This window comes from Talpa occidentalis, unplaced genomic scaffold, assembly GCF_014898055.3.
Source record: "Talpa occidentalis isolate TD23 unplaced genomic scaffold, MPIMG_talOcc4v2.1 talOcc4.2, whole genome shotgun sequence".
Lineage (NCBI taxonomy): Eukaryota > Metazoa > Chordata > Mammalia > Eulipotyphla > Talpidae > Talpa > Talpa occidentalis.
Genome location: NW_023602073.1, coordinates 58,696,551 through 58,721,225, shown reverse-complemented (window position 1 = coordinate 58,721,225; position 24,675 = coordinate 58,696,551). Strand labels below are relative to the sequence as shown.

At 39.6% G+C, this 24,675-nt stretch overlaps 1 protein-coding gene across 6 annotated transcripts in view; it reads right to left on the bottom strand.

Annotated features, from left to right (window-relative positions):
- The window catches only part of KCTD20 (potassium channel tetramerization domain containing 20), a 34,808-nt gene extending 10,479 nt beyond the window's left edge, over nucleotides 1-24,329 (bottom strand). Inside the window, exons 1-5 of one of the 6 annotated variants that reach the window (XM_054698749.1) lie at nucleotides 24,288-24,329; nucleotides 6,857-6,910; nucleotides 5,530-5,635; nucleotides 3,841-4,046; nucleotides 952-1,225 (exon numbers count right to left, since the gene is read on the bottom strand). In XM_054698749.1, the coding sequence (XP_054554724.1) occupies nucleotides 952-1,225; nucleotides 3,841-4,000 (434 nt within the window). In that variant the 5' untranslated portion in view covers nucleotides 4,001-4,046; nucleotides 5,530-5,635; nucleotides 6,857-6,910; nucleotides 24,288-24,329. Of the gene's footprint in view, nucleotides 1-951; nucleotides 1,226-3,840; nucleotides 4,047-4,803; nucleotides 4,950-5,529; nucleotides 5,636-6,856; nucleotides 6,911-20,017; nucleotides 20,142-24,287 lie in introns of those variants that run through there. The other 5 variants (XM_037519600.2, XM_037519602.2, XM_037519604.2 and 2 more) reach the window with 5 other exon arrangements.
- Between the last annotated feature and the right edge of the window lie 346 nt (nucleotides 24,330-24,675).

The window sequence follows — 24,675 nt, the reverse complement described above, 5'->3', positions numbered from 1 at the left end:
TCTGATGAAGCAGCCCAGATAACATGAAGAATAGAGTGCAATTATGAAACAAAAAACAGTCAGATAGGGCCTCCCTGGTGGTGCAGCAGTTGAGCGCTGGGTTGCGAAGCTACCCACAGCCTCTGCAGCACCGGTTCGATCCCCAGCCACCAGGTGAGGGTCCCACATGGCGCGCAGACCTCTTCTGCCGCCCGCTGCTCCCCTCAGTAGTGTACTTCGTCAGTCTGCCTGTCCTGCTCCCTGCTCTGGCTCTGGGTAATTCTCTCACCCTCCTGTGTTTCTGACTGTACCCAAGTGCTTGTATAAATAAACAAATCATTAAAAAAAAAAAAAAATTAAAAAAAAAAAACAAACAAAACAAAAAACAGCCAGATCTAATCAATTTCAGAAAACCTGAAAAGTGAGGGAGGCATTAGGAAGAGCACAGCATCTATTGCCAAGCACAACTAGCAACAGAGGGCAGGCTTTTTAGTAAAATGGCTTTGTTTTTGTGTCCTGTGGAAGTTGCCTAATTCATTTTTTTTCCAAGGGAAAATATGTTACTTAGCGCTCACCTTCACCTTATCTCAGTACCTCTGATCTGTGGAACTCAGAAAACATTACTTTTGTGAAGTTGTACAAATTGTGGATAAAAGAAATTAAGTAGCTGACTTCTATTTTACAGTCAGTTTATAGAGATTTAGGGGGTGAGATTTAGTGGGCTACTTTCCGTAGTTCTGATTGTGCTTCCTTTTAGGGGGCCCATTCCACAACACTGGCTGTGTAATAAAGTATGTACTCTCCCCCCCAAAAAAAATCAACATCAGGTTTTACCAGGTTGGCTTGCCTGTCTCACAATAAGATAGAAAAATAAGTAATAAGCCTTTAATTCTCACATCTAATGCAAGATAGATAGCAGGTCTTTTTATTCAGAGAACACAGTGAATTTGAAAGGAAATCATCATCAATTACCTTCCCAACATGGTATCTGGGTGAGCAGTGAAAATTTGCGGATTCACAACAAAACGTGTGCCATCTACAAGAAGTGTCACTTTCTCTGGTGCCTGGGAATGAAGGCCACTGCCAAAGCCCACAGTGCTGTTTCCAAATCGTTCTGGAGCAATAAAGGGTTCATGGTTCCGTTTATTCCCACTCTGGAAGCAAGAGCCTTTGAAGTCTTCAGGAAGTGGCATTATGTGAGGGAACTGAAGATTTGCTGGCTGGGAGGTGTAGTCAAGTGAAAGGTCTAAAAGATCACAAAGACAAAAATAACTTGACAGCAAAAAGCATTTGGGGGAAAATAAGTTCTGTGATTGTAAAAAAAACACACTAAATAAGCAAAAAGCCAAATTTAGGTGTTTGCAGGCAAAAACTCCTGTCTAGAGGAATGAAAAAAAATTAAAACTTAAGATTCATTAAAGCCCCTTGAGATTTTTCCCTATGTTTACATTTTGGAATGCCTATACTTAAAATGATTTCTAAATTTTAAGTAAATTTACACATATGGTAAAAAAACAAACACTAGAGAAGAATTTCTGTAGAAAACCATCAATCTCCTGTCAGACCCTATTGCTTCCTCTAGTCTTGTTTCACAGAGATGATTACTTTTTTTTTTCCCCTGCTTTTATCTCTAAATAATACTTATTGCCTGTGTTTTATTTCAGAAAATTAATACTTCTGTGAGTCAATTATTTATGTCCACATTCTTTAAAAAATGTCTTTAACTTTTATTTTCCAGAAAGGATGATGGTAGTCTCTAATAGTCCAATGAATCCCTTTAACTAGAAATTCATAGACAAATGCATTTTCTCTACGCACAAAAGAATCCTAATAACCTCATCTATTCATTCAAACAGGCAGGTCTTGCTCCCAGTGGCCATGGATTAGGATTCATTCATGGAATCTTAGTTTTTGTTCTAATTCCACCAGAGAGGTAATTTCTTCAAGTGATTTAGTTTTTTCTAAACCTATTTTAACATCAAGGAAATGGGAATAAATGTTCACTCTGTCAACCTCACATAACAGTTTTGACTGTCAACTGAAACACAGTATATGAGAGTACTTAAAAACGTACACTGCTGTATTATGCAAAACAGGCTTAAAAGTCGGGATGTAATATATAAGGGGGAACTATTTACAACAGAATTACCAGAGGATTCAAAAATGGCCAGTTCTAATATATTTTAATATGAAAAACGTTTTTAGTGAAAAATTCAAACATACTGAGGCACAGAATTACTACAACATGTATATACCATCATCTTTGGCAAGCTTAGTTTTAACATTTTTCTACATTTTCTTCAAACCATTTTGGAAAGAAATGTTGTAGATACAACTGAATGTCTTGTTCCCACCCCACATGTAATTTACATTAAAAATTTTTTTTAAATTGAAGTAACACTGTAAATTTATATACTCATGAACATAATTACTGCCTGTCCTAAACCAAATAGACTGGTACTAGCGTATACTCAATTCCCTCCACTGCTTCTAGAAAAAAGGAAACCAAAATCTAGAGCAAAAGCCTAGAGTTCACAGCTTCTGATAAATTTCAGTGTGTCCCTGTGTTTACATACCAAGAGATAATTTCCATATAATTCACAGGCAAGTTTGTAGCAAGAAACTCTTTTATTGCCAAAACAGGTTTTTACACTCCAAGTGCTGTTTTTAAATGAAAGCAGGTAACTAAATTAACTAATCAGTTCTTAACAGTTTTTTTCCCAGCAGTGAAAGTCATTAGAGTGGGTTGACTCCTGGAGGGTGCCCTTCTTAAATGGATGAGCAGAAAAAGCAGCTCATTGCACAAATTCTCCCTAATGGTGTACGCTAAGATGGCAGTCACACCCTGCTTTTCTATTTGTTGAAATATATAAATTAACATCATTGCCTAGTCAGAAAGATAGGTTCAAATCCCAGTCCTACAACTCCTAGTAGTATGAACCTGCGCAAGTTACCTAAGCTTTCCAAACCTTAGTTTCGATATCTATAAAAGCAGAATAATAGTTCTTGTGAAGATTAATCTTAGCAAGGATTGGCAAACTTTCTATAAAAGCACCTATTTTGGGCTTTGTGCATTAGTCTCTGTCACTGTAGCAAAAAATGATGGCTGTATTTCAATCCTCTGATTAAAAAAAATGTGAAGTTCCTAGCACAGTGAGTGCTCAATAAAAAATTCCAATTGCCACCACTGTTTATTACTAGAATTCTTATTACATTATTATTAAGTGAACCTAACAGCTTATCAAGAAGTTTCAGGGCCTCCCGGGTGGCGCAGTGGTTGAGTGCTGGGTTGCGAAGCTGCCCTCAGCCTCTTCAGAGATGGTTCCATCCCTGGCCGCCAGGCAAGGGTCCCACATGGCGCGCAGACCTCTCCTGCTGCCCGCTGCTCCCCTCAGCAGTGTACTTCGTCACTCTGCCCGCTCTGCTCCCCACTCTGGCTCTGGTGAATCCTCTCACCCTCCCGCGCTTCTGACTGTACCCAGTGCTTGTATAAATAAATAAATCTTTAAAAAAAAAAAAAAGTTTCATATCCATTAACTTAACAAATTTCTAGCCTTGTGAAATAGGAAGAATATTAATATCTCTGTTTTCCAGATTAAGAAAGCAGGGCTCAAAAGACTACAGCCGATTAGTGACAGAGCTAGAATTTGAATCTGTCTTCCCACTCTAAGCCTATGGTTATTTTTCTTAAACTATTTTGCTAAGTTAGATGTGCTGTAAGTAGAGACTGTGAAGGCCAGCTTTATGACTCTGACATGCAAGCTAAGCCAATTAACTGGGTACTTTATTTAGACTAAGAACATCTAGGCTCTCTGGGTGGAGTGGGCCCCTCTAAATTAAGTCAAGATCTAATCGCCTTACCATCACTCCTGGAACCTAGAGGATAACTAAGATTTTGAAGACCAGAAGAAACCAGGCTATTTGCTTCTTTTTCTTGGGCTGCAGCCGAGTTTTCATCCATGAGGCAGCTGGCCTCCTGGCGCAACAGCCTGTCACTCTCACCACCACAGTGAACATTCATCCTCGAACTCTGTCTCCTGAACTGTCCGCTGGATTAGAGAGAAATCCTGGAAGACAGGAAATACGCATGATTTAGAACTCTCTCTAAAGCAGTTCCCAAGGACTTTCATGGTATGAAATCCAAAGTAGAGAACTAACACGGCTCTCATTCTTGTTCTGAGGAGAAATGATATCTCAAACATTTGTGATTTTACATTGAGGAATTACGCTGATTCAAACAGCCTTTACCAAAGCACTGAAAATGTTAATACACTTGCTATTAGGGAATAATTTTAAGCTTTATCCATAAGCAAACATCAAATCCACTGACTTTAGTCATATTCACGATCAATTCTACACATAAAATGGTAGTACTATAACTTGGTAATTTTTATACCATAGAGACACTAAGTAGAGAAAGAAGAGTCCAACTGGTCAGTTAAAGAAAATCTGTCCACATATGTTTTTAAAATTGAGACATATACTCCTGCAACTATTAAGCACCAGAAGTGAAGAAATAAACAAAACAAAACAATCACAACCGTAATGCTAGTGTGAGAAATGAAAATAGAAGTCACCTGTGCTTTAAAAAAAAAAAAAACAGGCAAATTTGCCTGCTAATGCTTAAGTTCTGGTCTGTAAGTCTTCTCTCACTTTCTGTATCAGCTTCCAACCCCCACCTCAAAATCACACCAAGATACCACTGACTATAAGACTGTCTCTTCCCCCCAGCAGCACACAATCATCATGAACAACACACACTGAGTGGCTGCCAGTCTGCAAAGCATGATTAGGAGAGAAGGGCCACCCAGGAGGGGGTCATACCTTTCTTCCAGGTAATCACACCTAGCAGACTCTCCATCTATGGGGGCTGCCCAACTACTGGAAACATTCCTGAAGTTCACCCTACTTAGCACTCACACAGCTTGTGCTGTGCAGATTTCCACTTGGTGTTCTGGTGGAAGAATCATCTTACATCATCAACAATTGTTACGTATATGATTGCATGCTAACACCATTTTAGGAAGTGAGGTCACGGAAGACAGTGATTTACTGGCACCAACAAACATTAGTGACTAAATTTTGAATCCCTCATAACCTGTATTAATACATTTTTAAGCAAATGGATTGGTTAGTCCCTGTCCCTGTTTTAATTTAGGTGAAATAGGGAAATGCACTTTGAAAAGATGGGCCAATACATGTACCTGAAGACATTTTAAAGAAGTACTTTCAGCTGATGAAATCTTTTATTTTCAGGCAGTGACTCTTAGAATAATATAAGACAAACTGAGGGACTAAAGTGAATGTTCTGATAGAAAACTTGATAGCTGGACACAGCTTTTTCAGGATTACTCTTTATTAAAGAAAAAACCATATTTACACCAAAAATCACTTAAAATTGACACCCAGCAATTAGTAAAGCCAAATACAGTCACCACCGCCCTCAAGTGGTCAAAATCAAGAGTAGTGAACGGGCTACAGAAGGCTCATGGAACTGGAAAGAGCACCACTGACACTGGAACATTAAGAGAAGCTCTGTTTTAGCCTCACCTGATTCTGAATGATAATGTTTCACTCATTAGCTGCTGCTTTCAACTCTTCTCTAGCTGCTCAAGTACCAAGTTCAAACCTCTCTTTGTTGCTCTCCAAAAGATCTCTTGGACAAAAAAACAAGCTTGAATAGGCCTATCTCTTGAGAATTTGTAAAGATTAGATTGTTCGGATAAATTACTCCTTATAATAAGCAATCATTTATCCTTTAAAATAATGAATAATTTCATTATAATGGGCTATAATGAAAATAGTTTCTTTCTAGCCTATATAGTATCAGAGCTCAAAACCCAGTCCAACTTGTATACAATGAATCAATAAATAGATCTATGGAACTTAGCAGGGTAGCTACCTCCAATGAGGGAATTTAATAGGCATTTCATTTTTATTTATTTACTTTTTATAATAACTAATAGAGTAATTCCCTTCTAAAAATTCAAACTTAACAGATAAGGCAAAGAAGGACCTGTTGATCACCACTTCTAATCTCAGTAACTCTTCCAAGTAACTATCACTACTTGTTTGTTATGACTCCTCTCAGACTTGACAAAAATGCATTTATACTGTACAGGTGTACTGGTAAAAGCATGTAGTTTTTAAAGAAAATATAAACTTTGTACTACATACATCCTTCTGATTCTGCAATGTTTTTCTAAATTAATGTTCTAGAGATCCATCCATGTTGAAAGATTGAAACCTAGTTCATTCCTTTTTTAACTGCTCTATAGTCTATGATTCCACTCTCCTATCTATGAATATTTAAGTTTCTAATTTGACTATTACAAACAATGATTCAATGAATAAGATCTGACCTTACTGTGAAATTAACTCCAAGAGAGGATGTGGTTTATAGTTGGTTTCAGAACTTTGTTTTTCAAGAAACTATTTCGAGGTTAATTCTTTTTTTTTTTTTTTTTTTTAATAATTGAGCTCAATCTTTATTTGTTTATTTTGTGTTAAAATATATGGACACTGTAAGTTATACATCAGGCTTACCACCCTCCACCCCAGGAACTGATTCCTGTTTGCACATTGATGGCACATATGATTATTGTAAATACTAGCTTCTCCCAGCAAAATAAAAGCATCTCAAGATTAATTCTTAATGGCATACTTTAATCACTTAATCCAATATTTCCCAAAGTCCGCTATACATTAATTCCTCTATAACCTTAGAATGTTAGAATAAAATTGACCTATGAAACCTAAGAAGTAAACTGACTGACACTGAATTCTTCAACTTACACCTGAGCAGTTTCAACCTAAAGGTAACTCCCCTTCAGTATGGATGTTTCATTCATTTGAATGTGTATCTTTCATTGCCTACCATGGTTCAATTCTGTAACCATCCCCCAAATGAATCTTGGTCCTCAGAACAGATCTAAGAAAAAAAAAAAAAAGAAAGAAATAAGCAAAGCACTTTAAAAATATAGTTCTATATAATCATAAAACTATTTTTGTAAACACAGTCCTAAAAGTCACAGCAATTACAATAGTAAGAACGAAAGGATCATGACACACCTCACTAACTAAAGAGATGGCTTCAGAAAAGAAATGACTTAGAAATAGAACTGAGACCGTAGAGCTGTGAAGAAAAAAAAAAAAAAAAAAAATCCTGCAAGCCAGTTCAAGCTTCACCTTCATAGTATGTGAAAGCATTTTTATAACAACACTGAAGAGCATTATAAATATGTATTTTATTATTTCACCGGCCTCCATGAAGGTCTGTATTTTGTTAAGTCTTTTTTGCTGATTTGGAACAGCAAAACCATGCAGCATCATAATCTCCTTATGTTGGAAATTTTGTACAAGCTTTGATAGTGGAATTATCTCCACATATTCCTTGCACCTGAAAAAGGGGACATACTGATTTCTCCCTACAACATAATCAACCAAAGTAACTTCTAGGTAGTAAATCTATTTTCTACCTACTTGTGTTTTAACCAATTATTTCTGAAGAAAACAAGGTATTTACATGGATCACCATTCTATTAAATATCTTGCCATTGAACTACTCAGGTTTTAAAAACTAGTAGGAACGGGGTCGAGGGCAATCAAACTTAACATGAATGTATCTCAAAAGCATAGTGCTTTCAAACTTCTTAGTGGTACAAGGGTATGATCTTTTTTTTTTTTATTTATTTATGCATACAAGAGCTGGGGTACAGGCCAGAGGTGTGGGGGGGAGAGGATTCACCAGAGACAGAGGGGAACAGAACAGGCAGATTAACTGAAATACACTGCTGCGGGGAACAACAGGCAAGTCAGGAGAGGTCTGCTGCACCACGTGGATAGCTCCCTCACCGGGGATCAAACCCATGCACCAGTGGCTGTGGATAGCTCCACAGGTTGCGTCTTAATCCCTTGTATCACCAGGGAGGCCCAGGGCATGATCTTTTAAAAAGGCAGTATCCTCTCATATGTCAGGACCTTGTCTCCAGTGTGTATAAGAGCTAAGTGGTGAGGATGGCAGACAATTTGGTAAATCAGTCTACCTTCATCTATTGATATATTCTGTAATTAAATTTAGAAAGTAATTACATCTTTGCTAAACTTTCATTTCAAATAAATCCTAACCCTTTCAGTATGTTCTCAGGAACATACTGCAGTGAAAACTGCTACATTTCTTTCACTATTTAATTGCCTATTGTTGACTTTGGTCTAGTTCCATTATGCTTTTTCTCTGTGTACAATAATGAGAATTCTGATAATGTTTTTTATTAAACATAAATAGGTTTTGTTTTACATATGCTCTCTGGTGACAGAAGGATTTCTGAGACTAAGGTTAAAGGGGACGAAAGTGGTGGTGGTGGGGGAGGGACAACAGAGATGACAGGTACACAATATAAAATGTCTATAGGATCACCTGCTAGGCAATCATTAACTGATAGCTAAGAGCCCGCCACCTTCAAAATATACTCTCAACATATTTTCAAAACCAACCCCATTGCAGCTGTTGTGTCATGGTTCTATTCACTCCTCTTACATGTACAACCCCCCTCCAATCTCAGGAGAAAAATCTGTCTTCTCACTATTTAAGGCTTTCTGGTTTTTCCTTTTCTAGATTATTACTTAAATGTTGAATAAGACCACTACATTTTAAGCCTATATAAACTCTTCTTTTTTTTTTTAAGATTTATTTTTATTTGTGCCTCCCCAGTGGCACAGGCGGTTGAGCACAGGCTGTGAAGCTGTCCGCAGCCTCTGCCGGTTCAATCCCAGCCTGCTGCGGCGATGCCCACATGGTGAGGCAGACCTCTCCTGTCTTGCCTGCTGCTCCCTTCAGCAATGTATTTTGTCAGTTTGCCTGTTCTGTTACCCGCTCTGTCTCTGGTGAATCCTCTCACCCTCCTGCACATCTGGCCTGTGCCCCCGTTCTTGTATAAATAAATAAATCTTTTTTTAAAATATTTATTTTTATTTATTTATGCATACAAGAACTGGGGTATACACCAGAGGTGGGGGGGGGGGCAGGGGAGAGGATTCACCAGAGACAGAGTGGGGAGCAGAACAGTCGAGATAGGAGAGGTCTGCTGTACCACGTGGGTAAGCTCCCTGGCCAGGATAGAACTCAGGCAGAACTCATGCCACAGTGGCTGGCAACTGCTTCATAGCACTGAGACTTTAACCCCTGCCAGGGAGGCCCCATACAAATTAATCTTAACAGCTCTAACTCTCAGAGTTTCCTGTATGTCCCCAAACCTACAATAATTTAGCTATCAAATCAGCAAAGAAAGAGACCCTTATTAGTAGGGTATTTCCTCTAGGTGCTCCCTTCCCATGTACTTGTATTCTGGTGAGATATGAAGCTCCTAAGAGATCCTGGAACACGTCTCTCCCCACCCCCGCAATATCTTCTAACTTTGATTACTGAGGCTCTGGGCAGGTTCTTAGTCTCTCTGTTGCAACTTCTTTCCTTACAAAAGAGTGTAATAACCATACAAGGTTGATGATATAAGGAATTAAATGAGGTAACACCTTTAAAGTGTATAGTACAAAAAACCTCAAATAGCCAAAGTTCTCCTGACCAAAAAGGAGAATGGAGGTATCACACTCCCAGACTTCAAACTATACTGCAAAGCCATAATAATTAAAACTGTATGGCACTTAAAAAAAAAACAAACAAAACAACAATCTGTATGGCACTAGAACAAAAACAGACACACAGACCAATGGAATTGAATAGAAAACCTAGAAATAAACCCACATATTTATGGACAACTAATCTTTGACAAGGGTGCAAAGAATATGCAATGGAATAAGGACAGTTTGTTCAATAAATGGTGCTGGGAAAACTGGACTGCTACATGCAAAAAAATGAAGCTAGACTACTACTTTACACCATACACAAATACCAACTCAAAATCGATAAAAGACTCAAAAAAAGATAAATAAGATCTGAAACTGTAAAATATATATAAGAAAATACAGACAAAACACTACATGACATACATCTCAGTAACATCTTTAAAGACGCATCCCCCCAAAGCAAAGAAAGTAAAGGAAAAGATGAACAGCTGGGACTACATTAAATTAAAAAGCTTCTGTACAGCAAAAGAGACATTAACCAAAACAAAGAGACAATCTACTGACTGGGAAAAAAATTTTGCACACAAGTGCATAGTACAATGCCCACACTACTGATAAGGGACTGATCACAAAGATCTACAAAGAGCTCATAGGACTCAACAAGTAAATAATCCAGACAAAAAATGGGCAGAAAAGCTAAAAGACACTTCTCCAAAGAGGAAATGCAAATGGTCAACAGGTATATGAAAAAATATTCAACATCACTTGTAATCAGGAAAATGCAAATCAAAACCACAATGAGATACCACCTTCACCAGCGAGAACGGCACATATTTAAAAAAACAGTAAAGAACAAATGTTGGCAAGGATGTAGAGAAAAAGAAACTCTCCTACACTGCTGATGGGAATGCAAATTGGTCCAATCACTATGGAAAGCTGTGTGGAGACTCCTCAAACTACTGAAAATGGAGCTTCCATATGACCCAGAAATTCTACTCCTAGGAATCAACCCAAAGGACACAAAAACATTAATTCAAAATGTTATTGCAGCACTATTTATAAAAGGCAAAACTTGGAAACAACCCAAATACCCCAAAATAGATAACTGGATCAAGAAGATGTGGTATATATAAACAATGGAATACCATTCAGCAATCAAAAGATAAACTCATGCCATTTGCAGCAACATGGATGGAGCTGGAAGGGATTATGCTCAGTGAAATAAGCCAGAAGGAAAAAAAAATATTAGATGGTTTTATTTATAGGAGGAATGTAGGAGAACCAAATAAGGGACCAGGAAAAAAAAATTATAATAAATTAAAAAACAAAATTAACAGGCCACGATAAAACAGAGACATTGCAGGGGAGGGAGAGGGATCAAAACAGGTAAAGGAATGTGTTCTTACACAAGGGACTTTGGTGATGGTGCATGGGTGAATTGGTGGTGGGAATTTTGTGGGGACTACACCTGAGAAGAGAAAGCATGCACTGTACAAAAAGGAAGAATGATGTAAAAATACATATAAAATTAAATTAAAAATATTAAGTGCATAGTATAATGCCCAGAACAAAGAACCCAATAAATATTGGTGGTTGTCATTCCTACACTATAGAATCTACAAAAAACTTTACAAGGGGCCTCCCTGGTGACGCAAGGGATTAAGCACAGCACTATGAAGCAATCCGCTGCCTCTGTAGCACGAGTTCGATCCCAGCCGGCCAGGGAGCAACCCACATGGCGAAGCAGACCTCTCCTGTCTAGCCTGTTGCTCCCCTCAGCAGCATGTTTCAGTCAGTCTGCCTGTTCTGTACCCCACTGTCTCTGGTGATCCTCTCACCCCAGGCATCTCTGGCCTGTACCCCAGCTCTTGTATGTATAAATAAATAAATCTTTAAAAAAAAAAAAAAACTTTACCAAACTAATCTTATTTGATACTGAAACAACCCCAGGGGAGATACTTCAACTATTCTTACTTTACTGATGAAGAAAAAAAAAAAAAATCAATTGTTTGAGGAGGTTAGTAAAAAGCCCCAAATCACAACTGTAGCTAAGAGGCAAAAAGATTCCAAACCCAGGTCCAAGAATTCCCGTATTTATTCTACCCAAATACACTGCTTCCCCCAAACCATCTTGCCTTCCCTGATTCTGGCAGTTTTAATTCCTCTGTTTGTCAGAAATGAAACATTTTCGGAGTCACTGCCGCTGCAGTTCTTATCAAGTAGGAGTGATGGTAGTAGTGCATTATAAATAAAATTAGCATTTAAGTGTTTTACTGCTTACAAAAGCAACATGTAAAAATATAAATACTTTAAAAATCAATTAGGTTGTGGTGAAATCTTTGCACACATATTTTTGGGCATCTACCTCCTTGGAATTTATTCCATCTCCTTGGAATAAATTCCTAGAAGTAAAATTGCTATGGAAAAGGTAATTTTTAAATTGCTATGTACTAGGCCTCCCCGGTGGCGCAGCAGTTGAGCGCTGGGTTGCAAAGCTGCCTGCAGCCTCTGTAGCCCTGGTTCAATCCCCGGCTGCTCCCGGGCCACTGGAGGAGGGTCCCACATGGCACACAGACCTCTCCTGCCGTCGGCTGCTCCTCTCAGCAGTGTACTTCAGTTCTTCTGCCTGTTCTGCTCCCTGCCTGGCTCTGGTGAATTCTCTCACCCTCCCACGCTTCTGACTGTACCTAGTGCTTGTGTAAATAAATAAATAAATAAATCTTTAAAAAAAAAATTGCTATGTACTACCAAACTGTCCTTATAAATATATCAATTTACACTGCTTCCAGCAGCATGGCGTGCCTATTCTCCAGAGCATGCTATTTTTGTACAACAGAACTGAAAATTACAGTTTTCTAATGATGTAACTATAACTACACAGCTTTCTAATGGATTGCCTATATTGACTAAGTACTTTGCTCAGCTAGGTTTCTTTTTTGGTCTCTCAAAACTGTAAAGAAATTTGTACTGACCTCTTCAATTACCAATAATTAGTCAACACAGCCTGTATTTACCCAGGATCTACTGTACAGAAGGCACAAGACATTGTGAGCCACCACTGAGGACACAAAGGAGTGAGCAACACTTTCGATGGCTGACCCTCAGCTTCCAAGCTGGTTAGGTGGGGCTCGATGAAAAAGATAAACTCAAGGCCTCCCGGTGGCGCAGCGGTTGAGCGCTGGGTGCGAAGCTGTCCGCAGCTCGGCAGTGCCGGTTCGATCCCGGCTGCTCCCCGGCCATCGGAGGAGGGTCCCACATGGCGCGCAGACCTCTCCTGCCGCCCGCTGCTCCCTCAGCAGTGTACTTCGGTCTTCTGCCTGCTCCCCGCTCTGGCTCTGGTGAATTCTCTCACCCTCCGCGCTTCTGACTGTACCCAGTGCTTGTATAAATAAATAAATAAATAAATAAATAAAAATCTTTATAAAAAAAAAAAAAAAAAAAGAAAATAAACTCATATAATAAAGAGTAAGTGATTCAAACTCATGGGTCCAGATGCCCAGGCCTACCCACTGAGTCTGTCTCCATACGTTTACAATGTGAATTCAGAATTAAAAAGAAAGGTCAACTTCTCCAGTAGCTCTCATGTGCATTCAGATGTGAAGATCCTAAGACAAACTTAAAGTCTTAAAAATTCATAGGAAAAAACTACCTCTAGCTAGGGGAAGTCTTCATATGAGACAAAACCTGAGCTGGATTCTGCAGTAAAAATAGGATTTTCTCCACAACTTTTATTTTGAAACTTTTCAACTGTACAGGAAAAATGAAAAATCACTCTAATGAGTACATTTATATAACCCTTGGGCTTACCAACAAATCATCCTGCTTGTGTACATTACTTCTGTGTGTGCGCGCACACATACACACACACACACACACACTCTTTCCCAAATCATTTCACATGTAAAATAAACAATCCCCAAATACAAACATAATCCATAATCAAATTTACTCAATAGGCCTCATATTTTTCCTAACCATTTTTCTGATCTATAAACCAATCAAAGTTTCCTTGCAATTGGTTTCAATTTTGCATATCCCTCCTCTTCATTTGGGGGAATTCTGCTTTTCAAGAAATTGACATTTTAAAAAGTGTCTTGGTCAACTGCAACTTTCCAGATGAGTTTGTTTTCATATGATAAGACACAGGTTAAGAAAAAATTATTATTGCTTTATACAATACTACATAGATAGCAGTTGTGTCTTTCTAATGGCCACCACATCAGAGGCACATAATGCAAGGTAACTCCACTCCATGGAATAAATGCACTCCCTTGGTTGAAGTAGTGACTACTGGGTCTCTCCACTGGGAAGGGAAGTAGAACTATTCTTTCACTCTCTACTGATCTAAGTGTCATTAAAACTCAAAAGATTTGTTTTAATCTAGTGTATTATGATAATCCATTCCCATCATTTTTTTCAAGTTGTTCCCAATTTTTTTTCAAATATGGCTCATCTCATGGGGTTCCCTTCCAGATATCATTTGTGTCATTTTAACAGAATTCTATTGGTTTTGAGGCTATTTCCTAGCACAAGATTTGTCCAAGCTCAGCTTCTACGTCTCTGCCCTAGAACTGGAACAAGTCATGTCTCCAAAAGACTTTGTTCTTTCCAGTGGGCAATGGCATTAAAAAAAAATCAAGATCTTGGTATTGGGTGTCCTCAGCTTTTGGGGTGTCACTGCCTTAAGCCATTTCAGTAAGGAAAGTTTTTTTTTTTTTATTTTGGCAACCATGAATTTACACTGATATTTTCAACTCAAATTCAACACTATCATTTTTCCTTATTTAATCTTGTATCTTTTCTTTCAAACTGAAATTGTGGTTGATAAGCTAATTTCAAGATTCTAACATCAATATTCTAACAATAAACCTACCAAGTTTAAGTGTCATTTGGGGGGTAGTTTTTTTTTTGCCTTTAAATACATCCTACTAGGGATGTACAGCCAGCATGCTATGTTCAAGTTATTTTTTTCTCTGTATGTCCTATAAATTATAGACTTTTCTCTTTATGCTCAATTATAGTATATTTTCCATTATTTTTGAATATGTAAGACATGACTCAAAAGTTAGTCACATGAAAAAGGAATTCATAGGAGACTTTCTCCCTTCAATCTGTTCCCAGCTACCTTCTAGAGATAGCCAGTTCTGTTCATTTCTATGTATATTTTCTCTTTGTAGAACATGTATACGTATAAACTCTTAATTTCTCTTTTTCCTTATACAAAGGATGGAATATCATATCCAGTCTTACAGTATGCTATTTTTACTGAACAATATATTCTGGAAATTACGCCACTTGAGTGATTAGAAAATGTTCTCATTTTTTTAAAATGACTGTTTAATACTCCACTCTGTAGATGTTAAAAACTTGGACAGGTAGTAGACCTCAGATAGAGAAAGCGGGAAAGGGCAATTTAAACAGGGTGAATGGCATATAACAGGTAGGAAGTAAGAGTGAACAAATAAGACTGTAATGTGGGGAGGGGTGCAGCTAGATCAAAGGATTAATGCGAAGGGTGTGAGAGATGAGGGTCACCCTCACATGGCACAACTCCAGGGAGCCCTTCTGCATACCATCATCTAAGTGCACAACCTAGACAGTTGTACACAACAGCCCTGAAGGAAGACAGAGTTGGAAAATAAGTTGGAGACATATTGTGGAGATCTTGAATTATAAAGTTATACAGAATCAGGATTTTGTCTGGTAGCCAGAGTTTTTGCTTAAAGAGGTAACTGTTCAAAATGTTGCTTTAGATAAATACAGCCACAGACACACTAGGGGAGTTTAAAGAGGTTATTTAGTGAAATTATCTGGGTGTGAGTTTACCAGATCTCAATGAGCTGATATGGAGACATAGTCCTGCCTACCTTTGAAGAGCTCAGGATGGAGGGAGTTACATAATACAGAAAGGCAACAGTGAGTACACTGTGCGCTGGTCCTCAATCCTAGCTGATGACCAGCTAGACTAGGAACTTGCTAAGAACACATTCTCTGGCCCCATATCCCAGGGATTCTGATGTAGTAAGTCTGGGGTGGGACTCTGAATTTTTAATAAGCTCCTGGGTTGTCCTGTGGACTAGCCATGCTTCATTTCAGGGATGAGCTAAATCACAATGATACTCTTTTTGAAGAATGTAAGAAATTACAATCTTAATGAAGATGGAAAGCTAAAAGAGAAAGACAAATCTGACTAAAAAAGAAAAACAAAAAGTGCAGAAGAGGGCTGGCAGCACCTAGGGATTCCACTTTACTTTTCCCCTCTTTCTCTCTATAATTTGCTGAGGCCAGTCTGACAGGGTCGCAGGTAAAAGCACAATAATAGTAGAGACAAAATTATAATTGCTTGGATACATTTTCCTGTTTTCTCTACTTCACACCCTTAACTTACTGCCCTTAGTAGTTTTTGTCACTTTTTTAATAACAGCATTTGTGTACAGAAAAGACTACATGTTATAGTTACTTGGATTTAAAGCTAGACTTAAAACCTTAAGTTCAATTTGTAAACAGTTTTCTTTAGAAACTCGTAAGTAAAATTAACTGATTTTAAAAATTACTGTATGCTCATTTAAAGAATAATAAAAACTTATATTTGCCACCCAATTTAAAATATAAAACATGATAATATAAATTATACTTATCTTAATATATTCTCTTTCTTGTTTAAGCTCTCAAAAAATTCTAGGATATCCTTATTAAGAATATGCTCTACCTCAAGAAGTTCTTAAATATCACAACACTCTTTTCGAACTTAGCAGTTTATTACATCCTTAAATAGCCAAATGTAAACCCAATGACTCAAGAATGTATTTTTATTAAGTCACAAATTAATCTGCTGAGATTCTCCAGTATGTCAAAATACAGCAAACACTACAATTTAATCCAAACACACTTAAACTTCATTGATTTAAATACATCATGTGCTGCATATTGTTCTATGTACTTGACAAATATTATTTAATTTTCAAAAAATGTATGAGGTGCCATTATTACCCCCATTCTGCAGATGAGGAAATTCAGGAAGAAAAAGAATAAGGAAAGTTCCCACAGTAACTTGACATGACTAATAAATAGTGGAGCCAAGCTTCAAGATCTATACCATGACCATCTGTACGTGTGATCATTATGCTGTGTTACTCCCCTTACAGGTCTGATTTACTTAATGATTTCTACCTAAGTTTCACAGAATTGGAGATAGAGATTCCAAACCAGGACATACCACCTTTCTATGCACAGAAAGAGCATAGCTAGCAATTTCCCTCTTTAAACAGTTGCTATGTGAGGACCTCTAAATCCATGACCTCCAGAGGACTGATTTTACAATCTGAGTCCTCTATGTCCCATTACCTAATTCTGTTGTAACTTTTAACTTTATTATCTAAAAAGTGGGCAAATGAAATTCAATCATTTCCACCGCTCTTGGTAAGGACTGTCCTTTATATCTCATTTATATGTTTACTTCCTCTTGATATTAAATGTCTTCTCTTTTATGAGATAATGGTGATATAAAATAATGACCAGATTTAAAAATAAAAGTCCCCAAATGCTGTCAGCCTTATGATGGGCTGCCTATTTCCCCCTCACAACTTTACCAATAATGACTCTCAAAAATATCTGGTGGGGGGGCCTCCCTGGTGGTGCAAGGGATTAAGCACCACACTATGAAGCAATCCGTAACCTCAGCAGCACGAGTTCAATCCCCAGGCGGCCAGGGAGCAACCCACATGGTGAGCACACCTCTCCTGTCTCACCCGCTGCTCCCCTCAGGAGTGTATTTCAGTCTGCCTGTCTCTGGTGAATACTCTCACCACCCCCCGCCCCCACATCTCTGGCCTGTACCCCAACTCTTGTATGCATAAATAAATAATTTAAAAAAAACAATCTGGGGTCCCAACCACTTTTCATCTAGGACTGTAAAAACACCACTAGTTTAGTACAGTCTGTCTAAAAATATCCCAAAATAAAGAATCTGCTGCTTAGCTCATTCTACTCTTGGACAATAATCCTCGAGGGATAATTTATTCTCTTCCTTGAGTTGAGCTGAGTTCACCTTTGGCCCCAGACCTTTTTATCAGGGCTTCCATGCATTGGTTTTAATTTTAGCCCTTGAACATCCCTCAAAAAGGCTGGGTAATATAGAAAAACACAGGTTTGTAGGCATCAGACAACTACTGAGGTAGCCAAGGAGCTAATTCCTGGAGAGAATGTGTGATGATCAGTTTTAATTGTCCACTTGGCTAGGCCACACACCAGCCAATCAAATACTGACCTAGGTGTAGGTGTGAAGGTAGGTGGTAAACATAATTAATCTATAATTACTTTATTTATTTTTTGTGGGACCCTCGCCGGTGGCCAGGATTCAAACTGGCGCTGCAGAGGCTGCGGGCAGCCTTGCAACCCAGCGCTCATCCGCTGCGCCACCAGGGGAGGCCCTGTCTATAATCACTTTAAAAAAGGAAGATTATCCTGGATTATCTGGGTGGACCTGATCCAAAAAAATGGAAAGGTTTTAATAACAGAACTTAAGTTTCTCTGAGGAAGAAATTCCATGTTGGATGACAACTTCACCTCCTGCCCAGAGTTCAGCCTACCCTTCATGACAGCCCAGTGCCGTCCCCCACAACTCTATTAGTCAATAACTATCTTAATAAAGGTAAGTGTTTATGCATAGAGAGATGATACTCACTACATCTTTCTGACAGATATACACACAGAACTATAATCCATAATCAAGACCTTTCTAAGGCCTCCCTGGTGGTGCAGGGGTTAAAGACACAGTGCTGTCAAGCTATGGGCAGCCACTGCATGTTAAGTTCGATCCCCGGCCAGGGAGGTGACCCACATATGGAGCAGCAGACCCCTCCTGTTTTGCTCACTGCTCCCCTCAGCAGTGCATTTCAATAGTTCTGCTCCCCACTGTCTCTGGTGAATCCTTTCAGCTCCCTGTACCCTGGCCTACATCCCTGTTCTTATATGCATAAATAAATCTTTTTAAAAACCCAAAAACAAACCTTTCTAGAAGGAAAACACTAAACCAAGTGGCTTGATTAGCACCTTCTTCCAGACCTTTAGGGGAGAAATGGCATCAATCTTACATAAAGCTTCCAGAACAGAAAAAAGGGGAGGGTTTCTCTATTTTCTGAGGTCAGCATAACACTGACACAAAACTCGACCTGGACATTACAACAATGCCCTTTCTCTCATGAGCATAAGCACAATAATCCTAAACAAAGTTTAAAAAATTCAAATCCAGACAGATAAAACATTACAATAAAGGTTGGCTTAATATTCTGAAATCAATAAAAATAACTCACCATGGTAAAAGACAAATGTTTTAGGATAGTAACTAAATAGCGTCAAACAGTATTGATAAAGTTGGTTTTAAAAAAGGCAGTTTGAAACAATATATGTGCAGAAAAATGACTGAAAATATTGATAATTACCTTAATTGTAAGATTGTGAATTTTAAAATTATTGCTTTGTTAAATATTTAAAAATCTCTAAAATGTTACTATTTTTGAAATGAGGGAAAGGAAGATGTCTCACAACAGAGAACTCTTCAATAAAATGTTGAATTTTTTTTCTTTAAAGTTTGGATCCGTTTAAGAGAAAAATTGCAAAAGTTTATATAGAAAATGACATTGGTACATAAGAGATTTGGACATTTTTCCATCTAGATAAGAGAAGAAATATGCTTACCAGCAGAATTAGGAATTCAGGTTAAACACAGAGCTTCTCCAGTGGGTTATTCAGCAGAATGGTGGGCTAACTTGATAGCTCTAAGTCCAAAGCAGTGACAACGCAAAGGCATGATTTCTTAGGGTGGTCAACAAACTGTTAAGAACTAAACTATGCTCCCCTCAAAATTCGTAAGTTAAAATTCTAACCCTTAAATCCTTGGAATGTGACTGTATTTGGAAATAGAGACTTTAAAGAGGTAATTAAGGTTACGTGAAGTTATTAAAGACAGGTCCTAATCCAATATGACTGGTGTCCTTTAAAGAAAAAAGAGATGTGGGCACCAAAGGAAGACCACATGAAGACACAGGGAGGAGAGAGTAGCCATGTACCAGGCAAAAAGGAAGGCCCCAGAAGAAACCAACCCTGCTGATACCTTAGACTGCCCACCTCCAGAATGGAGGGCAAGTTCTTTCTCCTGTTTTTGCCACAGTCTCCGGTACTTTGTTATGGCAGGCCTGGCCAACTAATACATAGCTACAACTGCAAAAATTAAATTTTACCCTCTCCCACCAAAAAAGAGATTTAAGACAAACACAGAGTCATGTGGTTTATTGTATTAGACTGTAATCTTCATCTAGAGGTGTAAATCACTGGTTGTTTTTGCTCTAAGGAAGTTAAACTTTAATAATCCTTCAACAATAGTTTATTGTAACTTTCTGCTATAGTTTCAATAAGTATTTTTACATTTGTGTAGCATGCAAATTTCATTCACATTTGTTACCTAATCTGATCTTTACAACCTTCTGTAGGTGACAGAAATAGGATCACAGTGACAGAGACAATTAGAACCAAATCCTCTAGTCCAGGCCACAGATCTTTTCAGTGTACACTGATGCTTTTCAAAATTTTATTGAGTCTCCCCCTGTTTTGTTAAAGACAGAAATAGTTTATTATACTTATCATTATACTTATCACACACTTTAATTATTTCAATAATAATTATTTCAACAATACTATTTCTAAAGAAAATAGTATCTTGAAATAAACTAAATCACATTATTTTTTAAAAAAATTAACATTCCACATTTCCTGAGAGCTTATAACATGTCAGGTACAGTTCTAAGCACTTTACATGAATTAACTCAGTCCTCATAACCCTCTGAGGTAGGTACTAACTATCCTAATCTCTATTTGGGAGGCAAAGAAACTAATGAGTACCTCATCAAGCTAGTAAATGAAGGAGCCAGGATTTGAGTGCAACAAAGACAGGTTTCAGAGCCCACATTTCCACCCAATGAAGCATAAGGAGGGCACATGTGAACATAAATCTTAATGGCTTTGGGATACAGGTGGAGTTAAATTTGAACAGTGGCTCTGCCACTTACTATAACATTGGGCAAACTTAAAGTTTTTTTGGTCTTAAATTCCTCAGCTATAAAGTGAGCTTTTTTTTTAATTTATTTTTTTATTTTTATTTTTTATTTTTTAATTTATTTCTACAAGCACTGGGTACAGTCAGAAGTGCGGGAGGGTGAGAGAATTCACCAGAGCCAGAGCGGGGAGCAGAGCAGGCAGAAGGACCGAAGTACACTGCTGAGGGGAGCAGCGGGCGGCAGGAGAGGTCTGTGTGCCATGTGGGACCCTCGCCCCGCGGCCGGGGTTGGAACTGGCGCTGCAGAGGCTGAGGGCAGTTTCGCAGCCCAGCGCTCAATCACTGAGCCACCGGGGAGGCCCTATAAAATGAGCTATTTACATGAGAAAATGGATGTTACACAGTGTCTGGTACATAATAATGTTTACTAGTTACTAAGTCCTACCATTTTTTAATTCTTTCATGCATATACAAAACTATTCAACAATATCTAATTTGGGGTCTCCGAGCAAAAGTATAAGGATCTCTTCCTTCATCCACAGCTTTTCTTCCCACTGTTCCAGAAAAGCACATACTATTCCAATAATCTCATTTCCCTTAAGAACACAGAAACACATTGAATGAGACGAGTAGTTCCATAGGCTCAAATTCTCTCTCCCACAGAAATACCTAATAACTTTGGTGAGTAAGCCCAAAGATTCTGGACATTGCTCTAACATATAACAGAAATTTACCAATACACTTAACTTTTATTCAATCTTTTTTTAAAATAGTGCATAACTTCTCTTGAGATTATAGCATAACTATTTGCTCTTATTTATTATTTTATTACTTATTTCAAAGTTCAGAGTTTCTTTTTTTTAGCAGTCTTTCTTTTAGCACTAATTTAGTACTCTTCATGATTTATATGGTTAGATCACATTTTTCTTCAATCTCCATTTTTTCCAGATATTACTGCTCCTGTAGTCATATGCAATTCTCTCTGTTTTCTTCACCTACTTATAACAATTTCTCTGGACCGTTTCTATTTTTGAATCATTTTTCTTGAGTTGATTTTATGAGAAGAACACTGGGCTAAGAGCCAGAAGTGCTCACTCTGCCATCTCATCCTCTCAAAGACCAGAGGATTGCACCAGATAAATTTGTAATAGATTCCCGTATATTTCTAAGCCTCATATTTCCATGACTCTGGGCCTTCCAACCAGAAATCATTGAGTATATTGGCGCGCAGACCTCTCCTGCCGCCCGCTGCTCCCCTCAGCAGTGTACTTCAGTCCTTCTGCCTGATCTGCTCCCCGCTCTGGCTCTGGTGAATTCTCTCACCCTCCCGCGCTTCTGACTGTACCCAGTGCTTGTATAAATAAATAAAAATAAATCTTTAAAAAATAAAAAAAAATAAAAAAAAAAAAAAAAAAAGAAATCATTGAGTATTCTAACAATTTCCCTAAACTTTTCACTTTAGTTAACCAGGGAGGAGCAGGCATGTTCAGAAAGGGGCCCAGAAGAAAATACAGTAATCAGGAAGCCCAGGGCCAAGAAGGAAAGACGATATTTTGGGACCCAACAGAAAAATATCAATTAATAAGAGAAATCAGACACCAAAAAGATGCCAAAGTCAGAAGAAAAGTCAGAAACACACTACCTCTAATCTCCTCCCTACACATCTATTTGAAGAGGGACTAGCAGGAAAAGCTTTGGCAGCACTGGTTAGTCACCTCTCATTTCTGCCTGAAAAGGAGCAAAGCAACTCTGTGCCATCTTTGCAGCGCTGTTGCTAAAATGGCTTAATACAAACCTTCAAGCAAAATAGGCATCACCGGGGAATCTGATGACTGAATTAATGTTCAGCTGAATTGAAATCCCTCGGAAATGCTACTGGTACTGCTATATTCCAGGGAATCTGAGAGGTTAAGGCCATAGGATTTACATGCATTGGCTGGACTGGTTCTCAGGGAAAGCAGACTGGGTTCATTTGGGAGTGGGGAGATTTGGCCTAATGGCATTGCTTAAGCTCTGACAAACTGGAAGAAGCCCCCAGGAGGAAAAAGGACAAGTTAATCAGCACAGGCTAGCTCATATTAGAATGTGCAGGAAAGCCATTTCCTATCCTGGTGTCAGAGTCCAAGAAAGCACTATCTTTCCTGAAGTGTCCTTCTAGAGTGTCAGAGCTTCTTGGCTCATGACTGGTTGGGGGCAGGGGAGAGTAAACCAACAAGGGGATAAAGGAGCCTGGCAGTTCCAAAAATTCTGAAGTGGTATTTCTAAGACCAAGGGAGGGGGTGTCTGCTTAAAATACAGACTCTGACCCATCAGAGATCTCCAGAATCACATTTCTGGGAGAGGTACTGGCATTTTTATGGAGCAAACATTTATTTGAGAACTACTGCCTCAAAATTTGATGGGGTGGTGGTGGTGAGTTGTGGATGAAGTTTTTTGATTCTGAATCGATCACATCCAATTATTTCTGTAACTCTATTTTGAGGATCATTGAAAAACTATTGTATTGCAATTCTGAAAAATGCTAAAAAAAAAAACCTTAAATGGACACGTTAAGATGGTCATTTTGCAATATACAGTAAGCCCTAATTGAACCTGGTGGATAAGTTCTGGGAAAGAGCAGCTTGAAGCAAAAGACCCATATACCCAATGCGGGTCCTCCATGACGTTGTGGGCAGGATTGTTTTTTTCTCAACTTACAGCGAAGGCTTTGCATGAAATGTTATTCCAGGCCCTGCCGTACACAAATGTCAAATCACTATGTCCTACAAGTGAAACTAATATAATGTATGTCAGTAATACGTAAAAACACCACACAGGTAACAGGTGCAGCTAGCTGTTAAGCACCGAACAGAGGCAGAATGAAAGAGCCTGGAAATTGTATTTTCGCTAACTTGGTAACAAAACAGATCCTCTATAGCCCTGTTCATCCGGTTAGTCTGCTCACTGTTTTTTTTTTTTGTTTAAAAAATAAATTGGTTCAACTCAGGCGTCTTCACAAACTGCACGACAGAAGAGGATTTCTGATAGGGCAGCACTAGGTTTGCAAGCCCGAAGACACTACTATAAAAAGTGAGGTTTTATTTAAAAGAAGATTACCGGTTAAGCCTCTCCCCAGCTCTTCTGCACCCAGAGCCACTGAGGAAAGCTGGTAATTTGTGGGTGGCAGAGACGGGAGCCTGTGAAGCAGGGGTGAAGAGAGCGAGCAAAAGGCACTCTCCGCTCCAGAAAGAAAGACTTCAGGAAGAAGTCGGGCTGACTACTTAATTTTTAATAAAGTCTGTCAATTGCCAGAAAAACGCGCATCTGCAAATGTCTTGTCAGTAAACACTGCGGAGCTCTGCCCGAGCCGCCGCCGGCGGGTAAGAACGCGAAGGCCCGCAGGAAACGGCCAAGTTCCCTGAGGCCCCCGCCGGCGTGTTTACGAACCCCACATTAGGGGACCCCCGAGCCCCCTCGTCAGACTTCCCCCTCGGCGCGGAAACGACACCCGGATCCCACTTGCCGACCTTCTTCCTCGCGGTGAGGGGAGCCCCGCGGCCTTTCAATGGGGGGTTCGACCCGCCCGGGCAGCGGCCGAGGCGACGCCCCCCCAACACAAAGGCAAATTTCCGGCCCGCGCCCGCCGCACACTCGCCCTGCCGGGGCCCCGCGCCCGAACCCGGCCCGCGCCGCCACTCACCTGCGGCGCCCCCGCGCTCCGGCGCTCCGGCCCCTGCTCGCCCGGAGGCGCGCGCGCTCCGCGCCCCGAGAAGCCGCCGCGGGGACCGCCGGCCCTGCCGCAGCGGCGCGCGCCCCCCACTTCGGCCGGCGCGGCCACGCGGCTGAGTCACCCGGTGCTTCAAGTTAAGAGTCCCCTGCGCGCGCGGGGCACGCCGGGAAGGCCGGCCTCCCGGCCCGCAGCCCAGGGCCGCGGGCGAGGGGCGTCCCCCGGCCTTCCCGACACGCCCCGCCCGTCCCGGGGAGGCTGTGCGCGCGCCCGCCCCGCCGGGGAGGGCTCCATTTCCGAGGCGCCTGGGCGCTCGCGCTTGTTAGAGGTGGAAAGTGGAAAAGTTGTTAGGTACCTGAGT